This window comes from Diplotaxodon limnothrissa, linkage group LG17 (assembly GCF_057381915.1).
Source record: "Diplotaxodon limnothrissa isolate DT_005_m linkage group LG17, D_limnothrissa_male_GT1.1, whole genome shotgun sequence".
Lineage (NCBI taxonomy): Eukaryota > Metazoa > Chordata > Actinopteri > Cichliformes > Cichlidae > Diplotaxodon > Diplotaxodon limnothrissa.
Genome location: NC_140612.1, coordinates 24,414,567 through 24,439,846, shown reverse-complemented (window position 1 = coordinate 24,439,846; position 25,280 = coordinate 24,414,567). Strand labels below are relative to the sequence as shown.

At 43.6% G+C, this 25,280-nt stretch overlaps 3 protein-coding genes across 3 annotated transcripts in view; 2 read left to right on the top strand and 1 right to left on the bottom strand.

The window, feature by feature from the left end:
* The window catches only part of LOC146615047 (uncharacterized), a 65,672-nt gene extending 59,423 nt beyond the window's left edge, over nucleotides 1-6,249 (top strand). The window contains exons 14-15 of the mRNA XM_085376552.1: nucleotides 2,747-2,816; nucleotides 5,998-6,249. Coding sequence (XP_085232678.1) covers nucleotides 2,747-2,816; nucleotides 5,998-6,249 — 322 coding nt within the window. The remainder of the gene's footprint in view (nucleotides 1-2,746; nucleotides 2,817-5,997) is intronic.
* Nucleotides 6,250-11,012: 4,763 nt separating this feature from the next.
* Nucleotides 11,013-11,588, bottom strand: ascl1a (achaete-scute family bHLH transcription factor 1a). The gene has a single exon (XM_085376384.1). The coding sequence runs from the start codon at nucleotides 11,577-11,579 to the stop codon at nucleotides 11,013-11,015; it is 567 nt and encodes a 188-aa protein (XP_085232510.1). The 5' UTR covers nucleotides 11,580-11,588.
* Nucleotides 11,589-14,055: 2,467 nt separating this feature from the next.
* itfg2 (integrin alpha FG-GAP repeat containing 2) lies at nucleotides 14,056-23,993 on the top strand. Its single transcript, XM_085376165.1, has 12 exons — nucleotides 14,056-14,227; nucleotides 14,948-15,043; nucleotides 15,118-15,159; nucleotides 15,251-15,428; nucleotides 15,505-15,644; nucleotides 16,458-16,606; nucleotides 16,692-16,786; nucleotides 17,202-17,255; nucleotides 17,480-17,571; nucleotides 18,168-18,285; nucleotides 19,817-19,990; nucleotides 23,849-23,993. The coding sequence occupies exons 1-12, from the start codon at nucleotides 14,132-14,134 to the stop codon at nucleotides 23,914-23,916; spliced, it is 1,302 nt and encodes a 433-aa protein (XP_085232291.1). The 5' UTR covers nucleotides 14,056-14,131; the 3' UTR covers nucleotides 23,917-23,993.
* The last annotated feature ends 1,287 nt before the right edge of the window (nucleotides 23,994-25,280 follow it).

The following is a 25,280-nucleotide window of genomic DNA, read 5'->3' as shown; positions in this document are numbered from 1 at the left end:
GCTCACGCTGACGATCTCCCCACTACGTAAACTGTCTGATAGAGTTTCCCATCACCCGTCAGCCTGCTCAGAATATCCCAAAACAACCCTCAACTCTGTCAAGTCGAACTAGGTCAGGATATGTTTGCATCCCTTCACCTCCTGCTTCGCCAGCTCCCCAGCGAGGGGACCGCCAAAATTTGGGGAGTATTACGCAAGCGAGAAGTCTGCTGTGCTGGCCACAGCGGGGTGCCGGAGGAGGTCCGACAAAAGAAAATGGGTTAGGCTGCTATTATCCTCCCTGCAGTCCATCATCGGTCCCCTCGCCCCTCATTTACGCGAGCCATTATCACGCCAGTGTCCTTAGCGCACCAGCATTTGGACTCTTTTACTGCAAACCAAGTGCAATTAATAATCATTAGCTGCCCTGTCTCTCTTCATCCCCATCAAGCCCCTGCCTGCACCGTGGTTGGAGGACAAGGGCCAATCATGGAGCTGGGAGCACTCAGGCGTGCACTGCACTCGATGGCCTGGTGCTCAGCCATTCTTTGGTCTAACAGGCCATTGAGCGCTCGGCGAGGAGGGGCTCATTAACACTGGGCGCTCGTTAGAGAAGGGACGGCCGTCGCTGTGCCACACGCTGGACAGGAGAGGCCTGTGCCCACATAATCGGACCAGTCTCCCTCTAATTATCCGAGCAGACCCAGATTGTGCCGGTCTGCGACTTGTCACATTGCTGCAGAGTGTGCGTCCGGTCGCTGACACCCCTCCCCAAACCTCCACACGGACTCAAAACCAGAGCAGTTTTATCCGTTACTGTGGCGGGGTGTCCCCGTTTGCCCACGCATTGTTTGGCTACTGTGAACAACCACAATGGACTCAGAACATTTTACCATCACGTCTCCTGTAAACACGACGTCGCACAGGACAAACCCGCCAAAAAATGCCGCCAAAGTTTTTCCTATTTTTGGAGCGATTACATGACCACAATTATTTGTATTCACAACAATCCCGTTTGTCCTTAAAGGCCAGCTGCTCTCTTCTTTTACACTTCATGACTTAGTCAATAAAAGAATTAGTGCAGCATGCTATGGAGGCTCATGGAGCCACTTTGTGTCTGTATTATGAAATCAGAACAGGTTTGCAATCAAATAGCAAAACTATACAAACTGGAAATGTGTAAATAAACTTAACCCTAATCTGGTTTCCTCTGCAAAAAGTTGATCATATTTCTTCTTCTTTTTTTTCAGTTATTGCAAAAAATAAGCTCTGTTGGAAAAACATATTTCAGACACTATTTGGTTTGGTTAGATGTAGGAATCTTCCAAATTTTAAAATAATATGTTGTTTTTATCTGTTTCAAAACATTAGGGAGTTTTTTTATGTGTCTCTTTTTAACTCTGTAAAGCCTGAACCATGAAATAACTGTCATCCATCCATCCATTCTCTAAACCTTATCAGAATCGGGGGGGGTTTGGAGTCCATCCCAGCTACCACAGGGCGAGAGGTGGGGTACACTCTGGACAGGTCGCCAGTCTGACGCTGGGCTGAAATAATGCCAAAATAAACCTCATGTATCAGATATTATACACTCGATGTTAAACAGTTAAACATGTGTCTCTGAAAACCATGAAACCTTTACATGTGAGTTTGGGCTGCAGAAATACAAATGACTTGACAAACAAATAAATAAATGCATTTAAACAATAAATTTAAAAAATGAAAATAAGGTTATAAATAGCTCTAAAAAAAAAAGCAGATGTTCTATGAACTAAATGATGTGCATCCACACGTTGTATAAGTGTGTGTCATACAGTTTGGTAGCTTGTATTGTGTATGGGATTATTTAGGGTCTTTTTTATGTTTTTAATCTTTAGGCCAGTAAACTACTTGTGTTTTTTCCCCTCTTATTTAAAAAGAATAATAAACAATTCTATACACACAAACAGCGCACGTTAGGCATTGAGCATTACAAACATTTCTGGGATTGTTACTTTTGAGCTCATGGGTGTAAATCTTGTTTTAATGATCTGCAGTGTTGTAACCGGTGCTGGGTGTAACACATTCCAAACTAACATGTTACTGTAATCACATTACATTTGTCAGTAGTAATGTAGCTAAATTGTACTAACTTCATTAATTACATTACAGTTAATTGTGTTGTTACTCGTGTTACATTTACTCAACACTGAGTGTTCGCCAGCTCCTGTTCTCTGGAACCGGCTAGAATCACTGTGGCTCTTTGGGCTCGTTTCCAGCTTTGCATTGGATCTTGTGTGTCCTCATTAGGATAGGGATTTATGTCAGTATGTGGGACTGTAGCCTCAGGTTTATGTTGTTAGCTGGTAATTGTGTAGCAATGTATTTCAGGTCATGTTATAGAATAATGCCAAAGTAATGCAACAATTACTTTTTCCGGTGAGTAATTAAGTAACGTACTGCACTACTTTTAAGACAAGTAACGTTTAAGAAATCACATTTTAATTGTGAATTTATCTGACTGGCAGTAAAGCCTTATTTCAAAGCAGCTCTCAGATCCGTTGTGATTTCACTTTATAGCTTTATAAAGATATAAACGTAGCTCCTCTCTTTCGGGAGTTTCCCAAAGCCTGAAAAATACCCTGATTACATCATCGGGGTAATCTCACTTTGGACTTGGAAACATGAGTTTAAAAGTGAAGATATTCTGGATGTGACTTCTCTACAGGTAGAATTAAACCTTGAAAAGTTTTCAGCTCATGTTCTTATTTTTGCTTTTTCCTTTCAGCGAGTTTATGCGATCGCTAATCAGCAGCATGGACTTCCGATCCTTGGAAGTGAGACTCTTCAAAGCTAAGGTGCAGTGAAAGCTTCCTTTGCCTCATGTTTACACTCTGGAGTTTGTTTTCATGATGTGCCCTCAATGCAACATCAGATTAACTCACACATTAGTCACATTTATTCCACACAAGCCGTCCCCGCCTCTTTTCATGGCCTCGCTGGTATAATTATAATGAAATAAATGCTGGCAAACACTTTGAAGAGTAATTCCAAGGCATCCTTTATACAGCAAGCTTTTTTTATGAGAGGCACTCACCCCTCATGCATAGAAATGAGGGAAGCAAGTCAGGAAGAGAAAGAGAGGGGTGCCTTTCCCTTTTCATAGATTAGCACAGCCTTAATCTCATTAAAGTGCCCAGCAGTGAACATGCCGTCCACTCCGCCCAGCCCTGTAATCAGCCTGAGACACACGGCTCATCTTAGATGGACCAGGATGGATCTACCAGCTGGCCCAGTACTCAGTCACAGAAGGAAGTACTGAGCAATAGAAAGGCAGGAGGAACATGAAAGCCTGCAGCCATGGGTTTGGAAACTGAGCCCCTGGCCAGGTAGGGGAGGCTTCGTAATTACAGAGCTGTTAGGGATAGGGTTGTTAACTGGAGAAGTTGGGGGGGGGGGCAGCAGCAATGGGTGTTTGCCAGAGGGATTATAACCCTCCCACCCCTACTCCGCCTCCGCGTCTGACAATTAGTACTTTGACTGCATTAACTGTGCAAACAGGTGCACTCAAAAAAGACTAGAAACAGCCTGTGGTAATCTGAGGCTTCCCTAAAGAGCACACACACAATAACAACACACAAGTGTACTCTGTAAAACAGCAGAAATTTACTTGGGCATTCTGCGAAGCTCTGCCAGAACCCAAATAGCCAGCGAGAGAAGAGCCACTGAGCCAGACTGGCTGTAGTTAAACCTTTACTCAAAAAGCCATCTCTAGACCCAGCAGTCTTAGCTAATTATAGGCCAATCTCCAACCTTCCTTTTATATCAAAAATCCTTGAAAGAGTAGTTGTCAAACAGCTAACAGATCATCTGCAGAGGAATGGTTTATTTGAAGAGTTTCAGTCAGGTTTCAGAGATCATCACAGCACAGAAACAGCTTTAGTGAAGGTTACAAATGATCTTCTTATGGCCTCGGACAGTGGACTCATCTCTGTGCTTGTCCTGCTAGACCTTAGTGTAGCATTCGATACTGTCGACCATAATATCCTATTAGAACGATTAGAACATGCTGTAGGTATTACAGGTACTACGCTGCAGTGGTTTGTATCATATCTATCTAATAGACTCCAATTTGTGCATGTAAATGGAGAGTCCTCTTCACACACTGAGGTTAATTATGGAGTTCCACAGGGTTCAGTGCTAGGACCAATTCTGTTTACATTATACATGCTTCCCTTAGGCAGCATCATTAGAAGACATAGCATACATTTTCACTGCTATGCAGATGACACCCAGCTCTATCTGTCCATGAAGCCAGATAACACACACCAATTAGTTAAACTGCAGGAATGTCTTAAAGACATAAAGACCTGGATGGCCGCTAACTTTCTGCTTCTTAATTCAGATAAAACTGAGGTTATTGTACTCGGCCCTGAAAAGCCTAGAAATATGGTATCTAACCAGATTCTTACTCTGGATGGCATTGCCTTGGCCTCCAGTAACGCTGTGAGGAACCTTGGAGTCATTTTTGACCAGGACATGTCCTTCAACACACATATTAAACAAATATGTAAGACTGCTTTCTTACATTTGCGCAACATCTCTAAAGTTAGAAATATCCTGTCTCAGAGTGATGCTGAGAAACTAGTTCATGCATTTATTACTTCCAGGCTGGACTATTGTAATTCATTATTATCAGGATGTCCAAAAAACTCACTGAAAAGCCTTCAGCTAATCCAAAATGCTGCAGCAAGAGTCCTGACAGGGACTAGAAAGAGAGAGCATATTTCTCCTGTTTTGGCTTCCCTTCATTGGCTTCCTGTTAAATCCAGAATTGAATTCAAAATCCTGCTCCTCACATACAAGGTCTTAAATAATCAGGCCCCATCTTATCTCAATGACCTTGTAGTACCATATCACCCTATTAGAGTACTTCGCTCTTGTTCTGCAGGCCTACTTGTTGTTCCTAGAGTATTTAAAAGTAGAATGGGAGGGAGAGCCTTCAGTTTTCAGGCCCCTCTTCTGTGGAACCAGCTTCCAGTTTGGATTCGGGAGACAGACACTATCTCTACTTTTAAGATTAAGCTTAAAACTTTCCTTTTTGCTAAAGCATATAGTTAGGGCTGGACCAGGTGACCCTGAATCCTCCCTTAGTTATGCTGCAATAGACGTAGGCTGCCGGGGGATTCCCATGATGCATTGAGTTTTTCCTTTCCAGTCACCTTTCTCACTCACTATGTATTAACAGACCTCTCTGCATTGAATCATATCTGTTATTAACCTCTGTCTCTCTTCCACAGCATGTCTTTTAACCTGTCTTCCTTCTCTCACCCCAAACGGTCGCAGCAGATGGCCGCCCCTCCCTGAGCCTGGTTCTGCCGGAGGTTTCTTCCTGTTAAAAGGGAGTTTTTCCTTCCCACTGTCGCCAAAGTGCTTGCTTATAGGGGGTCATATGATTGTTGGGTTTTTCTCTGTACCTATGAAGCGCCTTGAGGCGACTTTTGTTGTGATTTGGCGCTATCTATCCATCCATCCATTCGCTTCCGCTTATCCTTTTCAGGGTCGCGGGGGGCGCTGGAGCCTATCCCAGCTGTCATAGGGCGAAAGGCGGGGTACACCCTGGACAGGTCGCCAGTCTGTCGCAGGGCTAACACACAGGGACAGACAACCATTCACACTCACATTCACTCGCACATTCACACCTAGTGACAATTTGGATTAATCAATTAACCTATCCCCACAAGCTGCATGTCTTTGGATGGTGGGAGGAAGCCGGAGTACCCGGAGAGAACCCACGCAAACACGGGGAGAACATGCAAACTCCACACAGAAAGACCCTGGCCTGATGGTGGAATTGAACTCAGGACCTTCTTGCTGTGCGGCAACAGTGCTAACCACCGTGCCACCGTGCTGCCCATATAAATAAAATTGAATTGAATTGAATTGAATTGAATTGAAGTGGTTCAAAGAGCAAGACCAGAGCCAGTTTTCCATGTTTGAGGTCATGTCAAAAACTATGATTGTTATTAACTCCTGCAGCAACTTTTCCTGTTCCTCCTGGAGGACCAGCAGGGCGATGCGGGTGCTCAGAAGGGCTTCATCAGCGCAGAGCAGCTGCTGCTGGAGCTGAAGGCCGGGGGCATCCACCTGGATCAGGAGGTGGCCGTCAGACTGGAGCTGCAGCACATTCCTCCTCTGGACCTGCTGGACTTCTTGGCCTACCTGCCCCTCTTCATGCTCATTCACAAGTCGGTGATTTCCAACCCTTTTGATGACTCCAGCAACCTTTGACCTCAGCACTCTGTGGATGACATCTCAGCTGAGCCACGTCTGCTTGTATGAAAAGACGACATGTGACAAACAGAAAAATGATTTTAAAAAGGACATTTGTAGTGGAGATACAAAGTATTTCTTTTAAATTATGCAACTTTGTTACATTTCACTTCTAGCTTTAACCTTTAAATTTGCTGGTAACAACCAGCAAGACTGAGTTTAGAGTGGAAGAAACCATTATACCTTGCTATCTCCGCTGCACCTGAAACTTATTTCTTTCATTTTAAATTGCTCTAAATTAGACATTCAGCATTAGTTTGGGTTTCATAAAATGTATATATATAAATAAGCACTAATATTTATGCAATTAGATATTTAGATCTTAAAGACGAACTCGCTGAAAGAATGCTTTCACATTCTAATGATAAAAACTATGAATACAGGATTTTTAATAATTTAACAGACTATCAGAGACAAGTGTTTGTTGTTGGACATTAAAAAAATAACAGAAGCCTTGGTGATAAAAGCCGCCAGAACAGAAATTACACTGGATGTTTATGACACACTGATAAAAGATAAGTCGATCATTAGACTGACGATCCCTTAGGGACTTCTGTGGGGTGATGTTCAAACAATCTCTCTCCTCGACAGCTGTGTAAACACATATTTCCATATGAATACTTTGAATATAAACAAGAGTCAAGATTTTGGAAGCCAAAATGTTTTTGACCTTTTATAGTTCAATTAATGAATAAACCATGGAAATACAGTTGTGAAACCATCAGTTATCTTCTGTCAAGGAGTCAGATTTTTATTGTCTCCTTTATTTTTTTCTGCATTAATAATGTAAACGCTCTGCAGCATGTGTGTGTGTGTGTGTTTATATCCACGTTACATTTTACACTTTGTTTGCACTGCGCTCCCTTTAGCAGTCATTTCAATTCCCTGAAAATAGAAATGAATTTACTCTGCACTTCCCACTCCATCTCTCATCTGTACGAGTAGCTGAATTTTATTGGCATCGCACAGTCTCAGGTGGTCACATTGCTGCTGGTCTCTTCCTGTGCGCATGTCCTTTACGTCACACGTGTGCTGAGTATGTTCTGTTTCCAGCCTCTGTCGTTTCTCTGAGGCATGTGGATCACGTCACAGAGCAGTAAAGTGCTGTCTGTGGTCCTGAAATCTTCTGTGGCTGCTGTAGTTTCAGAGTCTGACGCTCTGATTCATGTAACAAGTGTTCATTGTTGTGGAGTTTATTAAAAAAAAAAAGACACAAAAACATTTGAGAAAAATGCAGCAGCGCAGCAGAGCTATTGGCTACCGTCCAGTTCAGTCCAACTTAATCAACACTGATGAATGATGTTCGCTAAGATACTCAACTGATGTGGTTTGAGCCTTTGTTTTGCCTAAGCTTTGCCAATTAGATATGGCCGCGCTCTCCTGCCGCTTGTGCACGCTTGACAGACTGCCGCTGAGGGAAACATAATGAGCTGTGACAGGCAGCAAACCTTTGTAAGCTCTATGTCACCAGAGAAAACAGTCAAAACTGCTTTTATTGTGACTCTTTAGATGCATGTTTTGAACTCCATCTAGTTTGAAAATGTGGCTGCAGGTGAGCTTAGGGTCTTCTTACCAGAGACTACAGGAGGAAAGTAGCTTTGTATTATGTACTGTCCATTGTTCCTGCTAAATAAATACAGCTAAATGATAAAAAAGTAAACATTAACTTTCAGCATCCTCCCCTTCCCTCCAATAAACACTTTCCTGTGGACTTCCTGGGCTCAGTCACTTGTTTTGTCTTACTTAAAACAACTTGATTTTCATTTTGTAATTTTGGTCCTCCTCAGATTCCAGAAGGTTGTTAGTATAGTTCATCATGTGACTGGGTCATTAGTCAGTGAGCTCAGATCCATATAGATTGGTTTTAAAACACTCAACAAGTCCATAAGCCTAAATGCATCTTTTATATAGAATCTATAAGGTTAAATGCATCTTTTATTTACAGTCTATAATAATAAACATGTATTTTGTGTACACTCTCTGGGCTTGCCCTACTTGCCATAAGTTGTCGTTTTATATTTTTAAAACAATCCAAAACATTGATTTTATCTTTAGAGAAACAAAGTTCCTCACTCCATAGGTTCCTTGAGTCATAAAGTACCACTGTGTGGCTTTCCCCCCACTGCTGAGCCCCATGACAAAGTCTGGGGACCTCTCACTGTTGGTTGTGTGTTGGAGGTCTTTTTTATTTATTTGTTTTATGTTTTATTTTAATCCAGTCATCATAATTGTTTACTTGTTAAACTGTGATGGTGCTTGGCTGGAGGCTGCCGTGCCTCTTACTTCACTTTTTTAGACACTGAATTAAAGTTAAATTTGAAAACTTAAAAAAAAAAATCACATCTCATTTTTATTGAAGTTCAAGATGCCTTTCAAAATAAAAGGTCTTGAAGTAAATTGAAAGAGGTGAGGAAATTAGAGATGTATTTGCACATACAAGAGTGGGATCAAACCTTTCTCGTGTGCTATTCTGATGGAAAAGTTTTATTCGGGTTTAAAGTTATTCCAAGCTGGCAGAAAATTTTACTCACATCAGAAAATATATACAGAATTTAGAGGTATCATCTGTTTGATCTGAAGTGTTGCAGGTCCTGTGCTTCTAATAAATAGATTAAGTGAATAGATATTATAATTGTTTATTAATTATTGTACAAACAATGAAGTGTCTGCAAGTTAATGCTAAACTCAGACAGTTTTCTAATAACTTGTGTTTTTGAATGAGCCAGGAGGACCCTCTGCCTCTCTCTCAGGCCCTCTGGTGGTCCACGAACTCTCCTTTGTGCGCTCATATTTACAATAAACACGAGTTTTTCCAAAGAATTTCACTAAAACGTGTCTTATTTATGTATTTAACGCCATTTCTGCATAAACACCCACATTAACACCAACATGTTGAACCCCACACTCTGACGGATGTTTTTCCCCTCCCAGGTGGTGGTTGTGTGTTCAGCGGCATGCTGCTGTCAGGAGGCACACGCCATCAGCCAATTCAGCTCCGTGTCTCCACTCGACCACCATTCAGACCCCATTCACTCATTAAACCAGACACGCGTCCGGCTGCAGCCTCCGCCCTACCTGTCAAACTCAGTTGTGCAGAAACCTCAGAGCTCTAGTTCACAATCTCACGTCATGCCCTCCATCTGTAAATTTTAAAGCCTCCTGTTTACTTGAATTATATTTCTCGGTGTGAGTTGAATTGGGGGAAATAGTGTCATTGTAATCCTACAACTTGGGCGATCCACCTTCCAGCCGCTTCGTGCGCACAGACGCTAAGGAAGACTAGCTTGAAAAGCTCACTCGAGGGTTCATTAACTGCAGAGGTGTGTTCATTTTAAGGTCATGTTGTTAAGAGAAATATCACAGCAGTATTTTTATTTTTCACGACATCAATGTGGTGGAGGAGGTGTATGTGTGTTTTTAAAATGGAGACAAAGTGGAGTTTTACGCATGTTTTGCGAGTGTGAAAAAATGCGTCTGTTGGGTTGAAGGTGCTGGCTGGTATTACCAAGGAGAAAGAGATAGCGGTGTGAGAGTTCTCTAGTAAAAGACCTGCGGCTACAGAATTAGTTGAGCCACTCTGCGCTCAGCTTCAAACAAGAAAAGAGAAAATGCATCGTGCGTAAAACGTGCGTTCTTCCCCTTTTATCTCCACGTATTCCATCTACTCATGTTGGTTTTAATGGCCACAAAAGGAAAACTGTACCCAGTCGTCGTCGTCGTCCCCCCCCCCCGACACACACACACCACCACACACACACACTTTAAAATTAAGACATGAACAGTAATTCAGTAGCATCTCGTTTTATTTTTAGACTAGAGTGTAGAAAATATGGTTATAAGACTTCTTATCTTCCGCTTATGTGGAGAGGATATAGAGCTGGCAGTATAAAGAGACAATGCGTGGCTATTGCACTCTGTTTGGACAATAGCTGCATAAGTTTTTGATCATTGTGACATGACATAATGCAATAACGTGGTTCTGCTATTAAATAAGACACATCGGTGCTATAGGATAAAACATCGGAGTATCAAACTCCCTCTGGAACCTCGTGAACACAACAGCCAGAGAATAATAGACTACACGTCTACATAGGCAGGAGGTATAGAAGCGACTTCGCAAATATATAGACAAAATATATACAAAAGGATGTGTACAAAACATCTATAAATCTCTTACATACAAAAATATCTTAATATATCTTAAAAAAAGAGCGTTTGATATAGAATTTTATAGAATAAATCCGTGACTTGGAAGCATTTTTCTGAAGTCAGCGTCTGAGAGAGAGTTGGTGCTACTGTGATGGGGTTGGCATAGAAGAGTTTTTAATGTGCTGAGAGCGTGAATCGCTTTAGGGTCATTTTCTTTTGTTTTTGTTTTGTTTTTGTTTGTTTGTTTTTTTATCAAGGGGACACACAGAAAGTTTGGATTCCCACGCTGCATGTGGGAGACCCGTCTTCCTTTAATCCTTTGGCGCTGATCTCCGGCCTGATGTTCAGTTAAGGCTCCGGGACCCTGCTGAGACTGTCAGGTGGACCGGGGAGGACCATCTTGTTCTTCTCCTCCTCGGGACCATCCCAAGCCCAGGAGAGCAATAAAGTGAGCTGATCCATATTTCTGCGAGGAGGAGGAGAAACGGGAAGTTAGGTTTGTCGGGAGTTAAATGACGATGGTGCCTGGAACGAGCGCGGTGACGTGTGCGCTTACCTCGCACGGATGCTCTTCAGAACCAGTTTGTGAAGTCCAGCAGCTCCTGCTCCTCCGGACTTAGGGGGTCATAGGAGCCCTCGTCGGATGAGTAGGAGGACACGGGGGAGCCTGCCATGGAGTTCATGTCCGCGGAGTATCCCTGCGACATGCCGGGCGACAGCACGCCCGCCTGGAACGCCGCGCTCACGGCGTCGTGCTCGTCCAGCAGCTGCTGCAGCGCGCGGATGTACTCCACGGCGGAGCGCAGTGTCTCCACTTTGCTCATCTTCTTGTTGGCGGCGCCGTTTGGCACGTGCTCCCGCAGCGTGGCGAAGCCGTTGTTGACCAGCTTCACGCGGTTGCGCTCGCGCTCGTTCCTGCGCGCCACCGCGTGCGGCTGCTGCTGTGGCAGGCTGTAGCCGAAACCCGCGAAGTTCAACCGCCGCTTGCAGCGCAGCAGCTCCGGGGAGGAGGAGCGCGGACGCTTCGGTTGCTTGCTCGCGGACTTCCCGCTGCCGCTCGCGCTCAGCTGGACGCTCTGCGCGGAGAAGAAGCACGCGGGCGGCATCAGCTGCTGCTGCTGACTCGCGTTAATTTCCATTTTGGTCGTGAGGTCCCTACCCGCGTGTGGGGAAAAAAACAGAAGTTTTAAAGAATCGCAGAGATTCCGGGAGCGCGTCCCGCTCGTGCCGTTCACGTGCTGTGGCCGCTGGTCGCGCACTTGCTCCAATGTGGAGGGGGGGGGGGTGCTACTATTGGTTAGGAGGGCAGTCGCAGCTCCGCTGATGCTGCCTCGCGCTCCTCAAAGCTGCTCTGAGCTCTCGGAGAAAGACGCCACTGCTTTTCAACACGGGTGGCTGAGGGGCTGGCCACGCCCTCCGGTCGCGTGGATACACCTTGGGCTCCTGCCCCGGTACCGGTGCGCCGCGCGCCTGACGCGTGCCACTTGAAGCACTAAACAAACAGTGAGAGGAGAGGGGTTTTTTACGAGAAGGTGAAACAGACTCATAGAAGTCCACACCGAACTCAGTCTGATGCATTTCCAGGTGGACAGTCACGCGTTTTGTTTTGGGTTTGTTTTTTGTTTTTGTTTTTTACAGGTCAGCTAAAATACAGAGGAGCGAGAGAAAACACAAACTGTGCATAAAATCTATTCACAAAGTGAAGTGTGCGACGTTCTCTCTGCCCGATCCTGATTCTGGTCCCTGTCTGTGCCATTTCTTTACACACAGCCGCTCGTTTGCGGGACTTTGTAAAATTTTCCACTTTGCGCGCCTCATCGGCCGCACAAGCGGAACGAGGAGGCGCAAATCCTCGGTCTGTGCGCGTAACTGGACTCTCAATGCGGGACTGAGAGGTGCATAACAAGAAAACACGCACAAACTCCAACACGCTCTCTCGCGTCTTTGCGCATGCACGCACAACTTTGCGCACTAAACAGAATTAGGATTGTTTTGGGGTTCAGTTTTTGCGGGTGAACTTCTTGCGTGTGTGCGCGCGCACTCTTTTCTCTCCCCCCTTATTCTGGGCACCCGTGCATGCGCGCCTTTAGAGGGGATTGCCATAAATAGTTCAAATTTTCTGTGGCATTCACATTCAGGCACACACACACAGATACACGCACACACACGCACACACACCACCTCCACTTTCTCCTTCAAAGCCCAGCCGGAGAGTTTAGAAAAGAGGCGTGGGTCCTATTCAGCGTCCCCCCTGCGCCCCTCCGCCCTGCCTGATCTTTCTGAAACATATATCCACGCTGTTAGCGGGCTTCCACAGTCCAATTATCGTTTTGTGAGGACTCTCTCTCTCTCTCTCTCTCTCCGCTGCTGCTTGTCGTCCAGAGGCTGGGAGGGCACTCACTTTACTCGAGGGGCCTTCCACTCAAAGCTGGGTGTAATAATTAATATGACATCTGTCTACCCGAGTTCCCTCTTTAACCACTTTCTGTATTTTTCCCTCTTTTCTTTGGTGTTGGTGTGTGTGCGGGGGGGGGATGCGAGGGATTATCTCTCAGTTTGTTTTGTGGCAGGCTCAGTCACCCAGAAAGACCGATAAACACTTCATCTCTACAAAAATAAATGTAATTCATCATAGTATCATATCATTTATTGTTTTTTGTTTGTTTGTTTTTTTAAACTGAATTATAATTATGGCTGACAAAGTTAAAAATAACTCTTCTGCAGTGGAGCTTCTCTTCTCTTCTAGAATGTTTGGCTTCACACTGATTTAACTCCCTCACGCCTGCGTCGTTTATTGCTTTACAGGTAAAGTTGTAATTAACGGGCGCCCTCTAGAGGACAGCAGTGGACGTTATCACCGAGAAGTAAATCCTCCCATCCTGCCCTGTTTCAGATTGATAGATAGATAGATTCCACAAGAGAAATTGTTGTGTTAAATAAGCAACAATGTTAAAATAAAAATAAAAAACAAACCCGAATTTAGTTAAAAGGACTGACACTGTGTAAGAGAGAAGTGCAAATTGCATTAATAAATAATATGTGGACTATGATCTAATAACATCTGCAAGTTTAAATAACTTTTTTTTCTAATTTTAGCTTATGTTTATGTTTAATAGCTAGTTTTCTTCACTTTGAGTGTTCGTTTTGGTGCTTTTCACGCTTTAATATGTTTTAATATCGTGTTTGTTTGCAAAATGTTTAAATTAATAAGATAACGATGAGATTTACTTTTTCACCAACGTGGGGAAGATTCAATAGATCACCAGGTGCATGGTCTGGGTACATAATGTAATTTTCTTTGCTGTTATGGGGGTCCAGCAAAGAAAGAACAGAGGCAAGAACGAAAATCAAACTATTTGAAAGTATGCACTTACGCTCATTGACCGCCAGGTGTCAGTATTTCACAGCGTACGTAAACTAGCTCAGTTTTAAAAGCTCTCTTTCTTCAAACATACACATGTGCGTACATGTTTTTACTACTACTAATAAAATATATATATGGAAACAGGAACACGTCCAGGCAGATCAGTGCTTTGGTTTGCGGATCACCTTTTATGTCTCTGCTACGATCCCGTAGATATTAGGTCACGTGGTTTTGTTTACTAGGAGGAGGCGGTGAGCGCGTGAATGAGGTAGCCAGAGCAGTATCGGTAAATCAGCGGCCGTAAAGGGAATACAAAGACTATCAGCTATGCGCTCTCTGAACTATGTGCACCGGGTTAGCTTAGACTTCACAGGGACTCTGTTTCCTCACGCCATCTGTCTGGGAGACGCAGACAACGATTCGGTACGGAAGCTAAGCTAACTTTTGTTTATTATTGTTATCGTTAATGTTTGTTTTGTCTTCTCGGACCTCTTGAATGCAGACTTTTAAATGTTTAAATTAAATTCTAAATATATTTAGTAATGTATTTATTTATGGTTTGATAACTAGACTTTTTGCAGTCTGTTCTTATTATAATAAGTCTTGAGTCACCGCTCATTTCTTTCTCCATCTTGCTTCCAAAGAGGAAGAAATTCTGGTACTTTTTTTCAAGTTCTCCTTGGTTGTTCGGACACTGGCTGCTTTTTAACTTATTTTCAGTTGAGTGCTGTTTGCTTCCTGATCTTTTTCATTTTTACCTGACTGAAAAAACAATTAAAAAGGCACCACACTAAAGGGATGAATCAGTGCTGTGTCTGCACATGACAACTTAGGGTTTCAGCCAGTGTCGTGTTAGAGAACTCACATTTTGATCCACTATTGCTGATGTGTGCCAAATTACCTGGAAAACATCTGATTGGCAGTGGCTCTGTTTATCAGCATGACAGTGATTCCAAACACAAACACATCTATTCCCCATTTTCCTAGCAAAATATAATGATGTTTTGTCTCACAATTAATGACTTTTTAGCTTCTCAGTTTAGAATTTGTCTTGATCAAGAAGAGTAAAAAAAAAAATTTTATGACCTGTGTTACCTGATTGTTCAACTGCTCCACTAACACGGCTGTCTCCCTTCTCTGCAGCTGAACGAGCTGGTCGTAGGAGACACCAACGGAAAGCTGCTTGTTTACAAGAACGATGACTCCAAACCTTGGATCACAAGGTCCTGCGTGGGCATGGTCAGTGCAGGTGCTAGAAAAATCCTTTTGTGTCATGTGATCTGTGGCTCATGTGGTGTGTTGTGCTTTCCCAGCTGACCTGCGTTGCTGTTGGAGATGTGTGCAACAAAGGAAAGGTGAGAACAGAGAAGTCAGAAGCTGCATATTGTCTGAAGGTTTAGGATTTGATGTGACGGCGTGTTTTTATTTTAATTTTTTCTGTGTCAGAACTTCGTGGTTGCCGTGGGCGCAGAGGGCTGGTTTCACCTCTTTGACCTCACAGCTGCTGCCGCGAGCAAGGCAGACTCATCCAGCCAGCACGAGTTTCAGTCACCTGATGACCAGAAGCCCTTCCTCACCCAGCACATTCCCGCCAACACCAAAGTCATCCTCATCAGTGATATTGGTAAATTCTCGCTAAATTCTTCTGTGATAAATGTGGATTTTTGTGATTTTTGAGTGCAGCGTGTGCGTGTCTGCAGATGGAGATGGGCGCTGCGAGCTGGTGGTGGGATACACAGACCGAGTGGTGCGAGCCTTTCGCTGGGAGGAGCCGTCTGACAGCTCTGATGCAGGGCCTGGTCAGCTGATTCTGTTGAAGAAATGGCTTCTGGAGGGACAGGTGAGCTCAGGTGTTGTTTCTTACCAGCATGTGAAATCACTAAACTTGATTTGATGCGGGGGGGGGGGGGTATTTTCTGGGCACACTCTGGACCCCTTTGTACAAACTGAGCATCATTTAAACCCCACGGTCTACCCGAGTGTTGTTCCAGACCACATCTATCCCTTGGATCACAGTGCACACATCTCCTCATGTACTCTGTACTTCACAGGCTGTCATCAGATCTCAGTACAATAGAGCACCTTTGGGATGTGGTGCAGAGGGAGATTTGCGTCATGGATGTGCAGCCAACAAATCTGCAGCGACTGTGTGATGTTATCATGTCAGTATGGACCAAAATCTCTGAGGAATGTTTCCAGGACCTTTTTAAATCTGTTCCACAAAGAATTAAAGCACTTCTGAACGCAAAAGAGGGTGCAGTCTAGTGCCAGTAAGGTGCACCTTATAAATAAACTACTTTATATTTTCTCAGCAAACTTTAATGAAAACTTTCACCACTAGGTGGCAGCATTTTACCAAATTATTTTAGCGTAGTCCACCCCAATGAGCGGTACCTCCGCCTGTGTAGACGTGACATTATTTCGTATTACCACTGTGAAAACGTTCAGTTCAGTTCAGTTCATTTTTATTTCAAACATTTCAAACATGTGCCTTCACAATCATTACAAACTATTATTCCATTAGACAGAAAACCCATAAAACCATGGCGAGCTGACCTTAGTAGGTACTGATGGAAAAGGGCGTTTGGGCACTCAAGGCCCTCCATAGATGAGACCTAGCTGAATAAATAATCAGGTATTGGCTGTTCTGCAGGTGGACAGTCTGTCAGTGAACCCGGGTCCAGAGGGGTTACCTGAGCTGATGGTGTCTCAGCCAGGCTGCGGCTACGCCATCCTGCTCTGCTCCTGGACGCAACAGGACTCCTCCGACTCTGGCGACGACACCCCCACCACGCCTGGGAGGTAGACGCCTCCTCCATTATAATGTGAGTGTCGGTTAGATTGATTGATGGACTGGATTAATTTAGCGTGATTTCCCTCCTCACAGCGAGGGGCCCTCCAGAGACGTAGTTCTCCATCTGACCACCGGGCGGATACACAACAAGAACGTTTCCACTCACCTCATCGGCAGCATTAGCAAAGGTAGACGCTCTTACCAGCCGGCTCGTTTTACACTCGCACCTACGCTTGTTTACTGGGTCGCTGATGAGGTAAATAATGTGGGGACAGAGGGCGTCTGCAGGTAAACCCGGGCCCTGTCGCTCACCTGGAGACACTTTTAAACTGCAGCTGAGTCTCGTCTCAGTGGGTTTCTTTAGGTGTGTTGTAATTGTACAATTTCTTTAAGTCTCCTCTTCTCATCATCCTGCTGAGATGCAGAAACACAGATGATGCAAATGATTTCCTTTCATACTGCGATCGGTGTGACAGTAAAAACATATAAAAGTGCGTTTGATATGGTTTTAAAAAAACTCACAAAAAAATGGCTGATTGCATATTAATAGAAGAATTCAGTTTTTTTGTGTGTGTGTGTTTTTTTTTTTTTTTTTTTTTACAGGATCCAAGGAAGAGTCGTCAACGTGTGGACTGTTTGCTCTCTGTACTTTAGATGGTAGGATGGGAATTTTAAACACTTAAAATTCACATCTCTGTGGAGAAGTCTGTGCTTTTCTATCAACTAGAACAAGCTGGTTAAGCAGGAGAAAGAGTTTTTTAATTTGTTGGCTAAAATGCATATGACAGTGACAGTCTGTACACAACAGCAGTTTTTAGCCGTGTTGATTTATTTTTGACCATTTTTAAGGCCGACCTGTTTTCTGCCTCCCCGTGTCACAGGGACGCTGAAGCTGATGAACAGTTCGGAGCAGTTGTTGTGGTCGGTGCAGGTGGATCATCAGCTGTTTGCCCTGCAGAAGCTCGACGTCACAGTGAGTCTCTGCGACAGGCCGACACTCGTGGACGCTTTCAACTTTTAACAAAAATATAAACCTTTTGTTTGTTTTTGTTTTTTTAGTTTCCAGTGAAAAACAGATGTTTTGCTAACTCGTCTGTTTTTAATGTTCTTACGTGTGTTATTAGAAATTGTTGGAGCTGATGGGACTCATTTAACTAACATTTAACTTAAAATGCAGATAAAGCCGGCAGGAAGTCAGACGTAACAACAGCACAGAGAAGCCATTTAGTTTTCAAAATAAAACCCCCCGTGTAGGCTACACGTGACATTGCAGTCATGCAGCCGCTGTCGAGAAAGTCTCTCTGTTCTTCTCGGCACTCATGGGTATTTCAAGTTAGTCACTTTAGTTTATACTATACCAGTTTGATCTCCATTAAGCCACCACAGCAAGAACAATATCCGACCAAATTCAGATTTTTACCCTTTACCCTGCTCACTTAAAAACTTTTACCAGACAACTGTTTCTACTCGATTACATGCTGAATTAATTCAGAAATGTGCGTTTGCCTTTGTGTATGCGCTCAGCTACGCAGCAACCCTGTGTGCGTCTGTGTTTGTGTCTTCTTCCAGGGGGACGGCAGAGAGGAGGTGGTGGCGTGTGCTTGGGACGGTCAAACCTACATCATCGACCACAATCGGACCGTGGTGAGGTTCCAGTTCGACGAGAACGTCAACGCCTTCTGTGCAGGTGAGGGACGTCACACCACCTCCTCCTTGTTTTTGCTCCGCCGTCGTTTTTCTGTGACGGTCACAGACACTCGTCAAATTTTCGGCTAATGCGACGACGCGCCACTCGGACCTTTCCAACAGTAGATCTAAATCTGCAGCTTTGTCCAACTTATAATGCGACTTTCAGCTCACTGTTGAATGTGACACACTTAAAAACAAGCCGCTGGGGCGTTTTTGGCTTTCACGTTAACTCACTCAGCTCAGTATTGATGGTGAGCTTAAGGCAAAGAGAATAAATGATAAACAGACATGTGTATGCTCAGATCTGTGCTCTGTAAATCGTTTACACATTTTTGCAGGTAAATCCACCTGGAGTCTTCTAATCCTCTGGATTAGCGGAGTTGCTGAACATCCATAAATCTGTTGATTCTGCTTAATGTGTCTCTGAGCCTCTCGCAGCGGAGCTTTCAGCAGCTGAAGACACAGATATTTCCCTCAGGCTGTCCACACAGCTCCAGATTAATGCAGATGAAACCATTTTTCACTTGAGGTTCTGACTGTTTGAGGAGAAGGTGTTTGGAATATTTTCCACTGTTTTCCTCTCTCAGCAGGAAATGATCTGCTTTACACTTCTGGATTTGAGGTTAAGGTACCTAAATGTTTGACAACACCTCAGCTACAACTCCTCCCAGGCTCTAGCTTCAAACTCCTTTTAGTTCATGGGCCACAAACATGTGCGTACTGGGCCAGAGATAACAAGCTAAAACTGTGAGCTCAGGTGAAGGACAGCTCTTTACCCCACACCCTTAATAATAACCAGAAAACTGAAGGTTCTCAAATTAAATGACTGAACCCTTTAGAAAATGACTGCACAATGCTTTCCCACATGTTACATTACATTTTGCAGGTTAGTGGAAAATCATTTTTGTAGCTAAGCGACGAGGATATTTATTACACTAACAGTTCAAACAAGATGTGAAAATCCTCTGGACTTTTCATATATTTTCACTCCCGTGGCCTCACTGCAGTTTTCGTGCTCTCTACAACCTGATTTCTTACCTTAGTCCAGGCGTTTGTAACCTCAAACAAAGGTGGAATTTCAAACCTGCTCCACCAGATGGCAGCATAGAACTTTAGCCTCGCCTTGCTTTGAGCTTTTCCTCCTCTCCTCTCCTCTCTCTGTCTTTCTTATCTGTGCTGTCAGATCTCTCTGCAGTGTTTGGACAGTTAATCTGAGGCGCCTAGTGTGACATGTGTGGTTTTAAGTGGATTAAAGAAAGAGACAAAAGACGCCTGAGATCTCTGATTCCAGCCATTTTTGCTGCTTTCCACCTGCTGAGTTTAAATGAGGTGTTCAGGCCTCACTCCCCTCTGCTCTCAGCTCCTCAGACAGATCAGACTTGTTGTGTTGTGTGGAGGCTACAGTAGCCCGGCAGCGGAGGATTGCTGATTTGTTTATTTGTATTCACAAAGCACGGTCCCTCATATCACTGCCACCACCTGTTGAGTAAAAACTGTGTGTAAGATTCTCAGGTTTTCTCTGGTTGCAGGTCAGTACACATGTAAGGAGGGCAAAAACGGGCCCTGCCTCGTCTATGTCAGCTTCAACCACAAAATCTACATCTACTGGAAGGTGGAGCTGGAGCGCATGGAATCCACCAACCTGCTGCGAGTGCTGGAGGAAAAGCCCGGCTTTAAAAGCCACCTGAAGATGCTGGGAGTCGGTAAGTACGTCGGCAGCTCAGCGTTCGGAGTCAAGCACACACCTCCTCAGTTTGAGGGCGAATAAGAGCCCAACTGGGGCTCTGATCTGAATACTGATGAGGAGGAAGGAAGAAAACCATGACAGACTTTACAACTAACGAGGCCCTGCCAGCAAGTTCTTACTCTTCTTTAAAGAAACAGTTTGCAGCACAGTCTCTGCAAGAATTCCTATTGATCACCAAACAAATATAACTAGGATATTGTAAACTGGTTAGATGTAACGTTGGGTATTAATTGAGTGTTAATTCAAGTCTTGTGGCTTTTTCTACACGTCGCTGTAGTGTCAGTTTATGCTCTCCTCCTGCAGGCACACACTTTAGCTGCTTCTGGCTGTATTATAAAAACTGGTTGTTTATTACCCAGCCTTTCCCTTTGACTGCTCGCTTTACATGCAAATATAGCTGAAATTAAAGAACAGTTACCATCTACAGTGTATGTGGTTAAAATGAACTGCGTGTCGCTGCGATGTATGCATCTGAGTTTTTTTCTGCCCAGTGTTCTCCATTAGAGGCCTCAAGTTGGTGCAGAGTACACAGTCACGGTGCAACTGTAAATGTGGGGAGAAGTAAATGACTGTGGTCCTGCTTACGCTTCCAGTCGTCTTCCTTATCTGTTGTTTAATCGTTGCTGTCCATCTGCCATCTACAATTTCCAGTAGTTTGAAGGAAAAGAAGGTAAACTGTTCTCTAGGTGTCGATGGTTTTAGCTGCCTCACCCTGACCTCCTTGAAATGTCAGCAGCAGCTCTGAGGCGCTCCCCTGCTGCTTTTTCACCATAATAAGCTCCCTTTAGCCAAGCGCTGATTATGAGTTTGCCAGTTCTCCATCACAAAGAGGGGAAGGTTTCTAAATCAGCTGCTCCTACGTGGGCATTTTCAAATTTGTGACGGACGAGTTCAAACATCAGCTTGTAAAGTGTCAGCGATGTTTGCTGAGCGGTGCAAGGTAAGCGGCGCATACCTGACATCAAAGTAGAGATGAAGGTGGGAGGCTGACTGTGAAGTTAGGCGTTTATGTCCACAAAAAGTCATATTTATCCAGTGTGTAGTTCAGGACTAAATATAGCTGCTCACTGATGTATTAACTCACTTAATCTGCAGCTGTTTCCCAGAAGGTTCTGAAATTTAGGGGCAGATGTTCCCAACAATAGTGTCTGATAGTCACACACAGAATACCTCAGCACAGTGCCGTCTCTTAAAGATTCACTGGGATTTAAAAAAAATCCCTTTTACGATGTGGTGTGACCGTTTCCAGGACCTTTTCAATGATGCGCAACCAACAACAAAGTCGTCGGCCTACAGGGAACCAACATAAGTGATCTGAAGTAAATACAATGAGTGGATGCTTAAGACCTCTTTCAAATCTGATTTCTATTTCTTTCGCAATCGAGGCCTGGAGGGCAGTGCAACGCATTGGAGGGAAAGCTGAAATAGCATCTACTTTCACCCCAGTTAACAGCCTAGATTCAATATGAAGGGTATTTTTTCTTCTGGAGACAGATAACAGACTATGTAAACAACTGTATTAAAAATGTTGAGTACTCTGACATTTAAAAGCATGCTGTGTAAATTTTCAGTGGGTGTTGCGGGATTAGTGATCCTAAACTGGGACAGACCTGAGAGAGGGAATTGAGATCACAGAAAGTATGTGAGAGGACAATTGGAATAATGATTTGTACCAATTTAGAGCACTGCAGCTTAAAATCCTGCACTCAAATTCAATGCTATGACTTCACCTTCATATCCTATGTGTAAAAGAAATACTGGAAGCATTACACACTGGAAAATATTAAGGATCATTTTAAAAAGTGCAGAAGATCTTAGTCTCGTCTCCTTGTTCTCCCAAGTATTTACATCTATACTGGTATTCGATGGCAAATGCCAATCGGGCTCAATGGTGCCGGGCAGCGAGCACAGGGCCCACTGATTGTTTGCTCAGACATTCACACTTGTGGCCTCGTGGAGGTTATATTGTAGCTCTGGCAGTGCTCATCCTATTCTTTGTTGCACAAAGGAGCAGCTACCTGTCCTGCTGATGTGTTAAGGCCTTCTACGGCCCTGTAAAGACTGTTTAGACTCTTGAGACTGTGCTGTAACACTGACTCTAGCCAAATGCAAAACTACTTAACAAATGTAATACTTCTTGGAGAAGTCAGAAATGAATCAGGAATAAATAATAATCAACCACTTAAAACTAATTCTTCTGTTTAGGAAAACAAATGCAATTTAGCATCTTAATGTCTCAAAAAATAATAATGTGCTGGTTTGATTAGTAGGTTTATATTTGAAAGTCTGCCAAATAATAAACTAAAGGTTTAAAGCAAATATTCTTGAGTATAAACTAAAATATTTGCATTATGAATGTAAATTGCACGATGATTGATTATTACTTCCACAAAAAGGCTGAAATTTAGGGGGGGGGTTTTAGCCTTTTTCCCCTATGTAAGACTTCTTACGATTACCCAATAGAAGATGCAAGCTAACATCTTTTCCATTTGAGCTTGAAACAGTCGATATGAGTCGATATGATCTGCGCCTTTGTTTGTGTAAATTCCTGTTTAATCCCGGTGACATCAACAGGCTGTGAAAGGCTGCGAGCTGTGATTGGTCGATCTCCAATATGTCATCAGTCACGGCCATAATGTATGGCTTTCCTAATTGTGTAATCTGACATGGTGCCTATCAGACCGTGCCCGAATGCACCGTGAACGTTTGTGGAGTCATTTCCTGTGAAGTCATGTTAATCTGGTCACATGTCAGTTAGGGCTGCCACGATTAGTCGACTAGTCACGATTATGTCGACTATTAAAATCGTCGACGACTAATTTAATAGTCGACGCATCGTTTGAAGCTTTGTAAGATCACAAAGGACGCAGGAATGAGTAGTAGGATTTAAGGGTGTAATAACGGACTGAGACAGAAGATGGCAGCACTGCATGTACAAGGATGCCAGCTGCCGTTAAACCCCGAAGAAGAAGAAGCTGTGTCCCAGAATTCATAGCGCAGCCCAGCGCAGTTGTCAACAATGGCGGCAGCTAGTTAGTTTTAACTTTACTCTTATTATTCTTTCTGGGTCACAAAATAAACGTTTAACATATTTTCAGGCGAGAATGTAGCTGTGTAAACCTCAAATATCTGCTCAGTTTATCAAGACACCACATATTTTCAAAAGCTCTCCGACGTTTTCGGAGACGTCTGTTACCCACTAGCTCGTTAGCTAGGCGGGGGCAAGGCTAACTAGAGCCGTGAGAACACCGGACTCCCGGCAAGTCGTTTTCAAACCCACCACTGTCTTTCGCTACTCAGGTTAAACATGATATTTAAGTCACTTAGATAACTTAAAATGTTATTGTTTGGCTTTCTTTAGTATTTTATTTGTTCCTGAGTAAATCGGTTTGGCTAAGATTAAAGTTATAGTTTTTGCACAGCTAAATAAACTTCAAGCAGACAGCTGATCATCAGAAGTTTGAGACGCTGGATAATATACTCCGGTGTCCTGTTATATTTTAGAAAGCAAGGAGTTTATTAAACTTCACCGAAACAATCTGCAAATTTCATTAAAAATTAATAAACTACCATCTTGTCTTTATTTTTAGTTAGCACAAACACTTCAAGCTGTAAGCTAATGATAGTTATATAAGACCAGATGCTGCTGGTGCAATAAGCTGTACGCTGTACGTCCAATGGATGATGATCTGATTAGTCGACTAATCAAAAATAATCGGTGACTAGTCGACTATCAAAATAATCGTTTGTGGCAGCCCTAATGTCAGTACTCCGGTTTCAGCGGTAACCGTCACATTGTGTTTCGCCTCCACAGATGCTGATGATCCGGCCGCAGTGCGAGCCCTGGTGGCAGATGTTCTCTACAAGGATGCGCAAACGTAGCTCGGTGACATGCATCACCACGCTGCCTTCTCTGTTTTCCCCCTGACTGTAAATACTCTGTAAATAAACACTGACAGACCGTCTTCTGTGCTGCTGCTCTTGTTACTCGCGCTCCCCAACAGATAGATGTTGGGGTTTGGGTTTCTGATCGGCTCGCCACTGGCTGTTATCTCAGACCTGCACGCTGCCTCTGTCATTGGTATTCTGTCCGCCCAGGTTGCTTTTAACAAGGTGGGCAGAGGATGAGAGCAATGAGACATAATGCAGGGGAAATGCTGCACTGTTTAACCTGCTGTTTTCACCGGTAACTATGTGAATCTGGGAGCGAGGGGAGGGCGGGGGATTAGCAGAAGCTTTATGTGGCCGTCAGTCAGCGTTGACAAGCGGCTGAAAAGAGCTCCCCAATCAAACAGCAGTGCCTTCCTATTATTCATTCCCTGTAGTGTCTGAGAAAATTCTCCTATCCAGTGTATCATCTCAGACATGAAGCGCTTCTGATTATGCATAACACGATTACTTACATTTGACTAGCAGTGAGTTAGTAGTGTTGAAGTGATGATGGGAAGGACTGGGGGAATCTCCCACTGTTCCCAATGGGAGGATCCTATTACCACCTGTGTCGACTGCCTCTGTCTTTCCCATGCAATATTAATAAGATGAGCATGTGGCTCAGGTGTCCTGGTAGCCTCTTATCTCTCCTGCCCTTTAGAGACTTACAAAAAGAAGGCTTTCCTTTGAGGACCAAGTCCATGAACTTTTTCTTAGTCTTGTTTTGTTTGCATCCCATCTAAGAAAAATCCAGCAGTTATAATTTCTTCTTAATCCACTCTTAATCACGTGATTGTCTGCATTAGCTTCAGCTAAAGATAAAACTCCTTCAGTGGAAAAAGTTGATGAGGTGAAAGATATTTTACATTTTGAAATAAAATTTGAATTTTTTTTTATTTTTTTAAAAAAGGAAAAGAAATGATCACGCATATAAAGGAAAGTGCAAAACAGCCCAGTGGATCATTCTGGTGGCAAGTTTGGAGGCAATTATAGCAATGTGGGACACAGAAATGCATAATCTGTTCTCTAATTGTTTGTAGGATGATGTATTCTTTGTGGGCTTTACTAAGATTTTAGTCAATCCCAAAAATGCTGAAGGGAATTGAACTTATTATTTATTTATTTTTACATTTAAAAAAAATTGTCTGCAGAAGCAAGTCTCACTGCAGTAAAATTAATATTCTATACTTTAGTTGTTTTCCTCCTGTGGTCTGGAGACATAACAACTCTGGAGATGAGAGTGTGGTTGTCTGCTTCTCTGTCAGCCAAGTGACCAGTCCTCGGTGAATCCCACCTCTCCCGTTTAGCTGCAACCC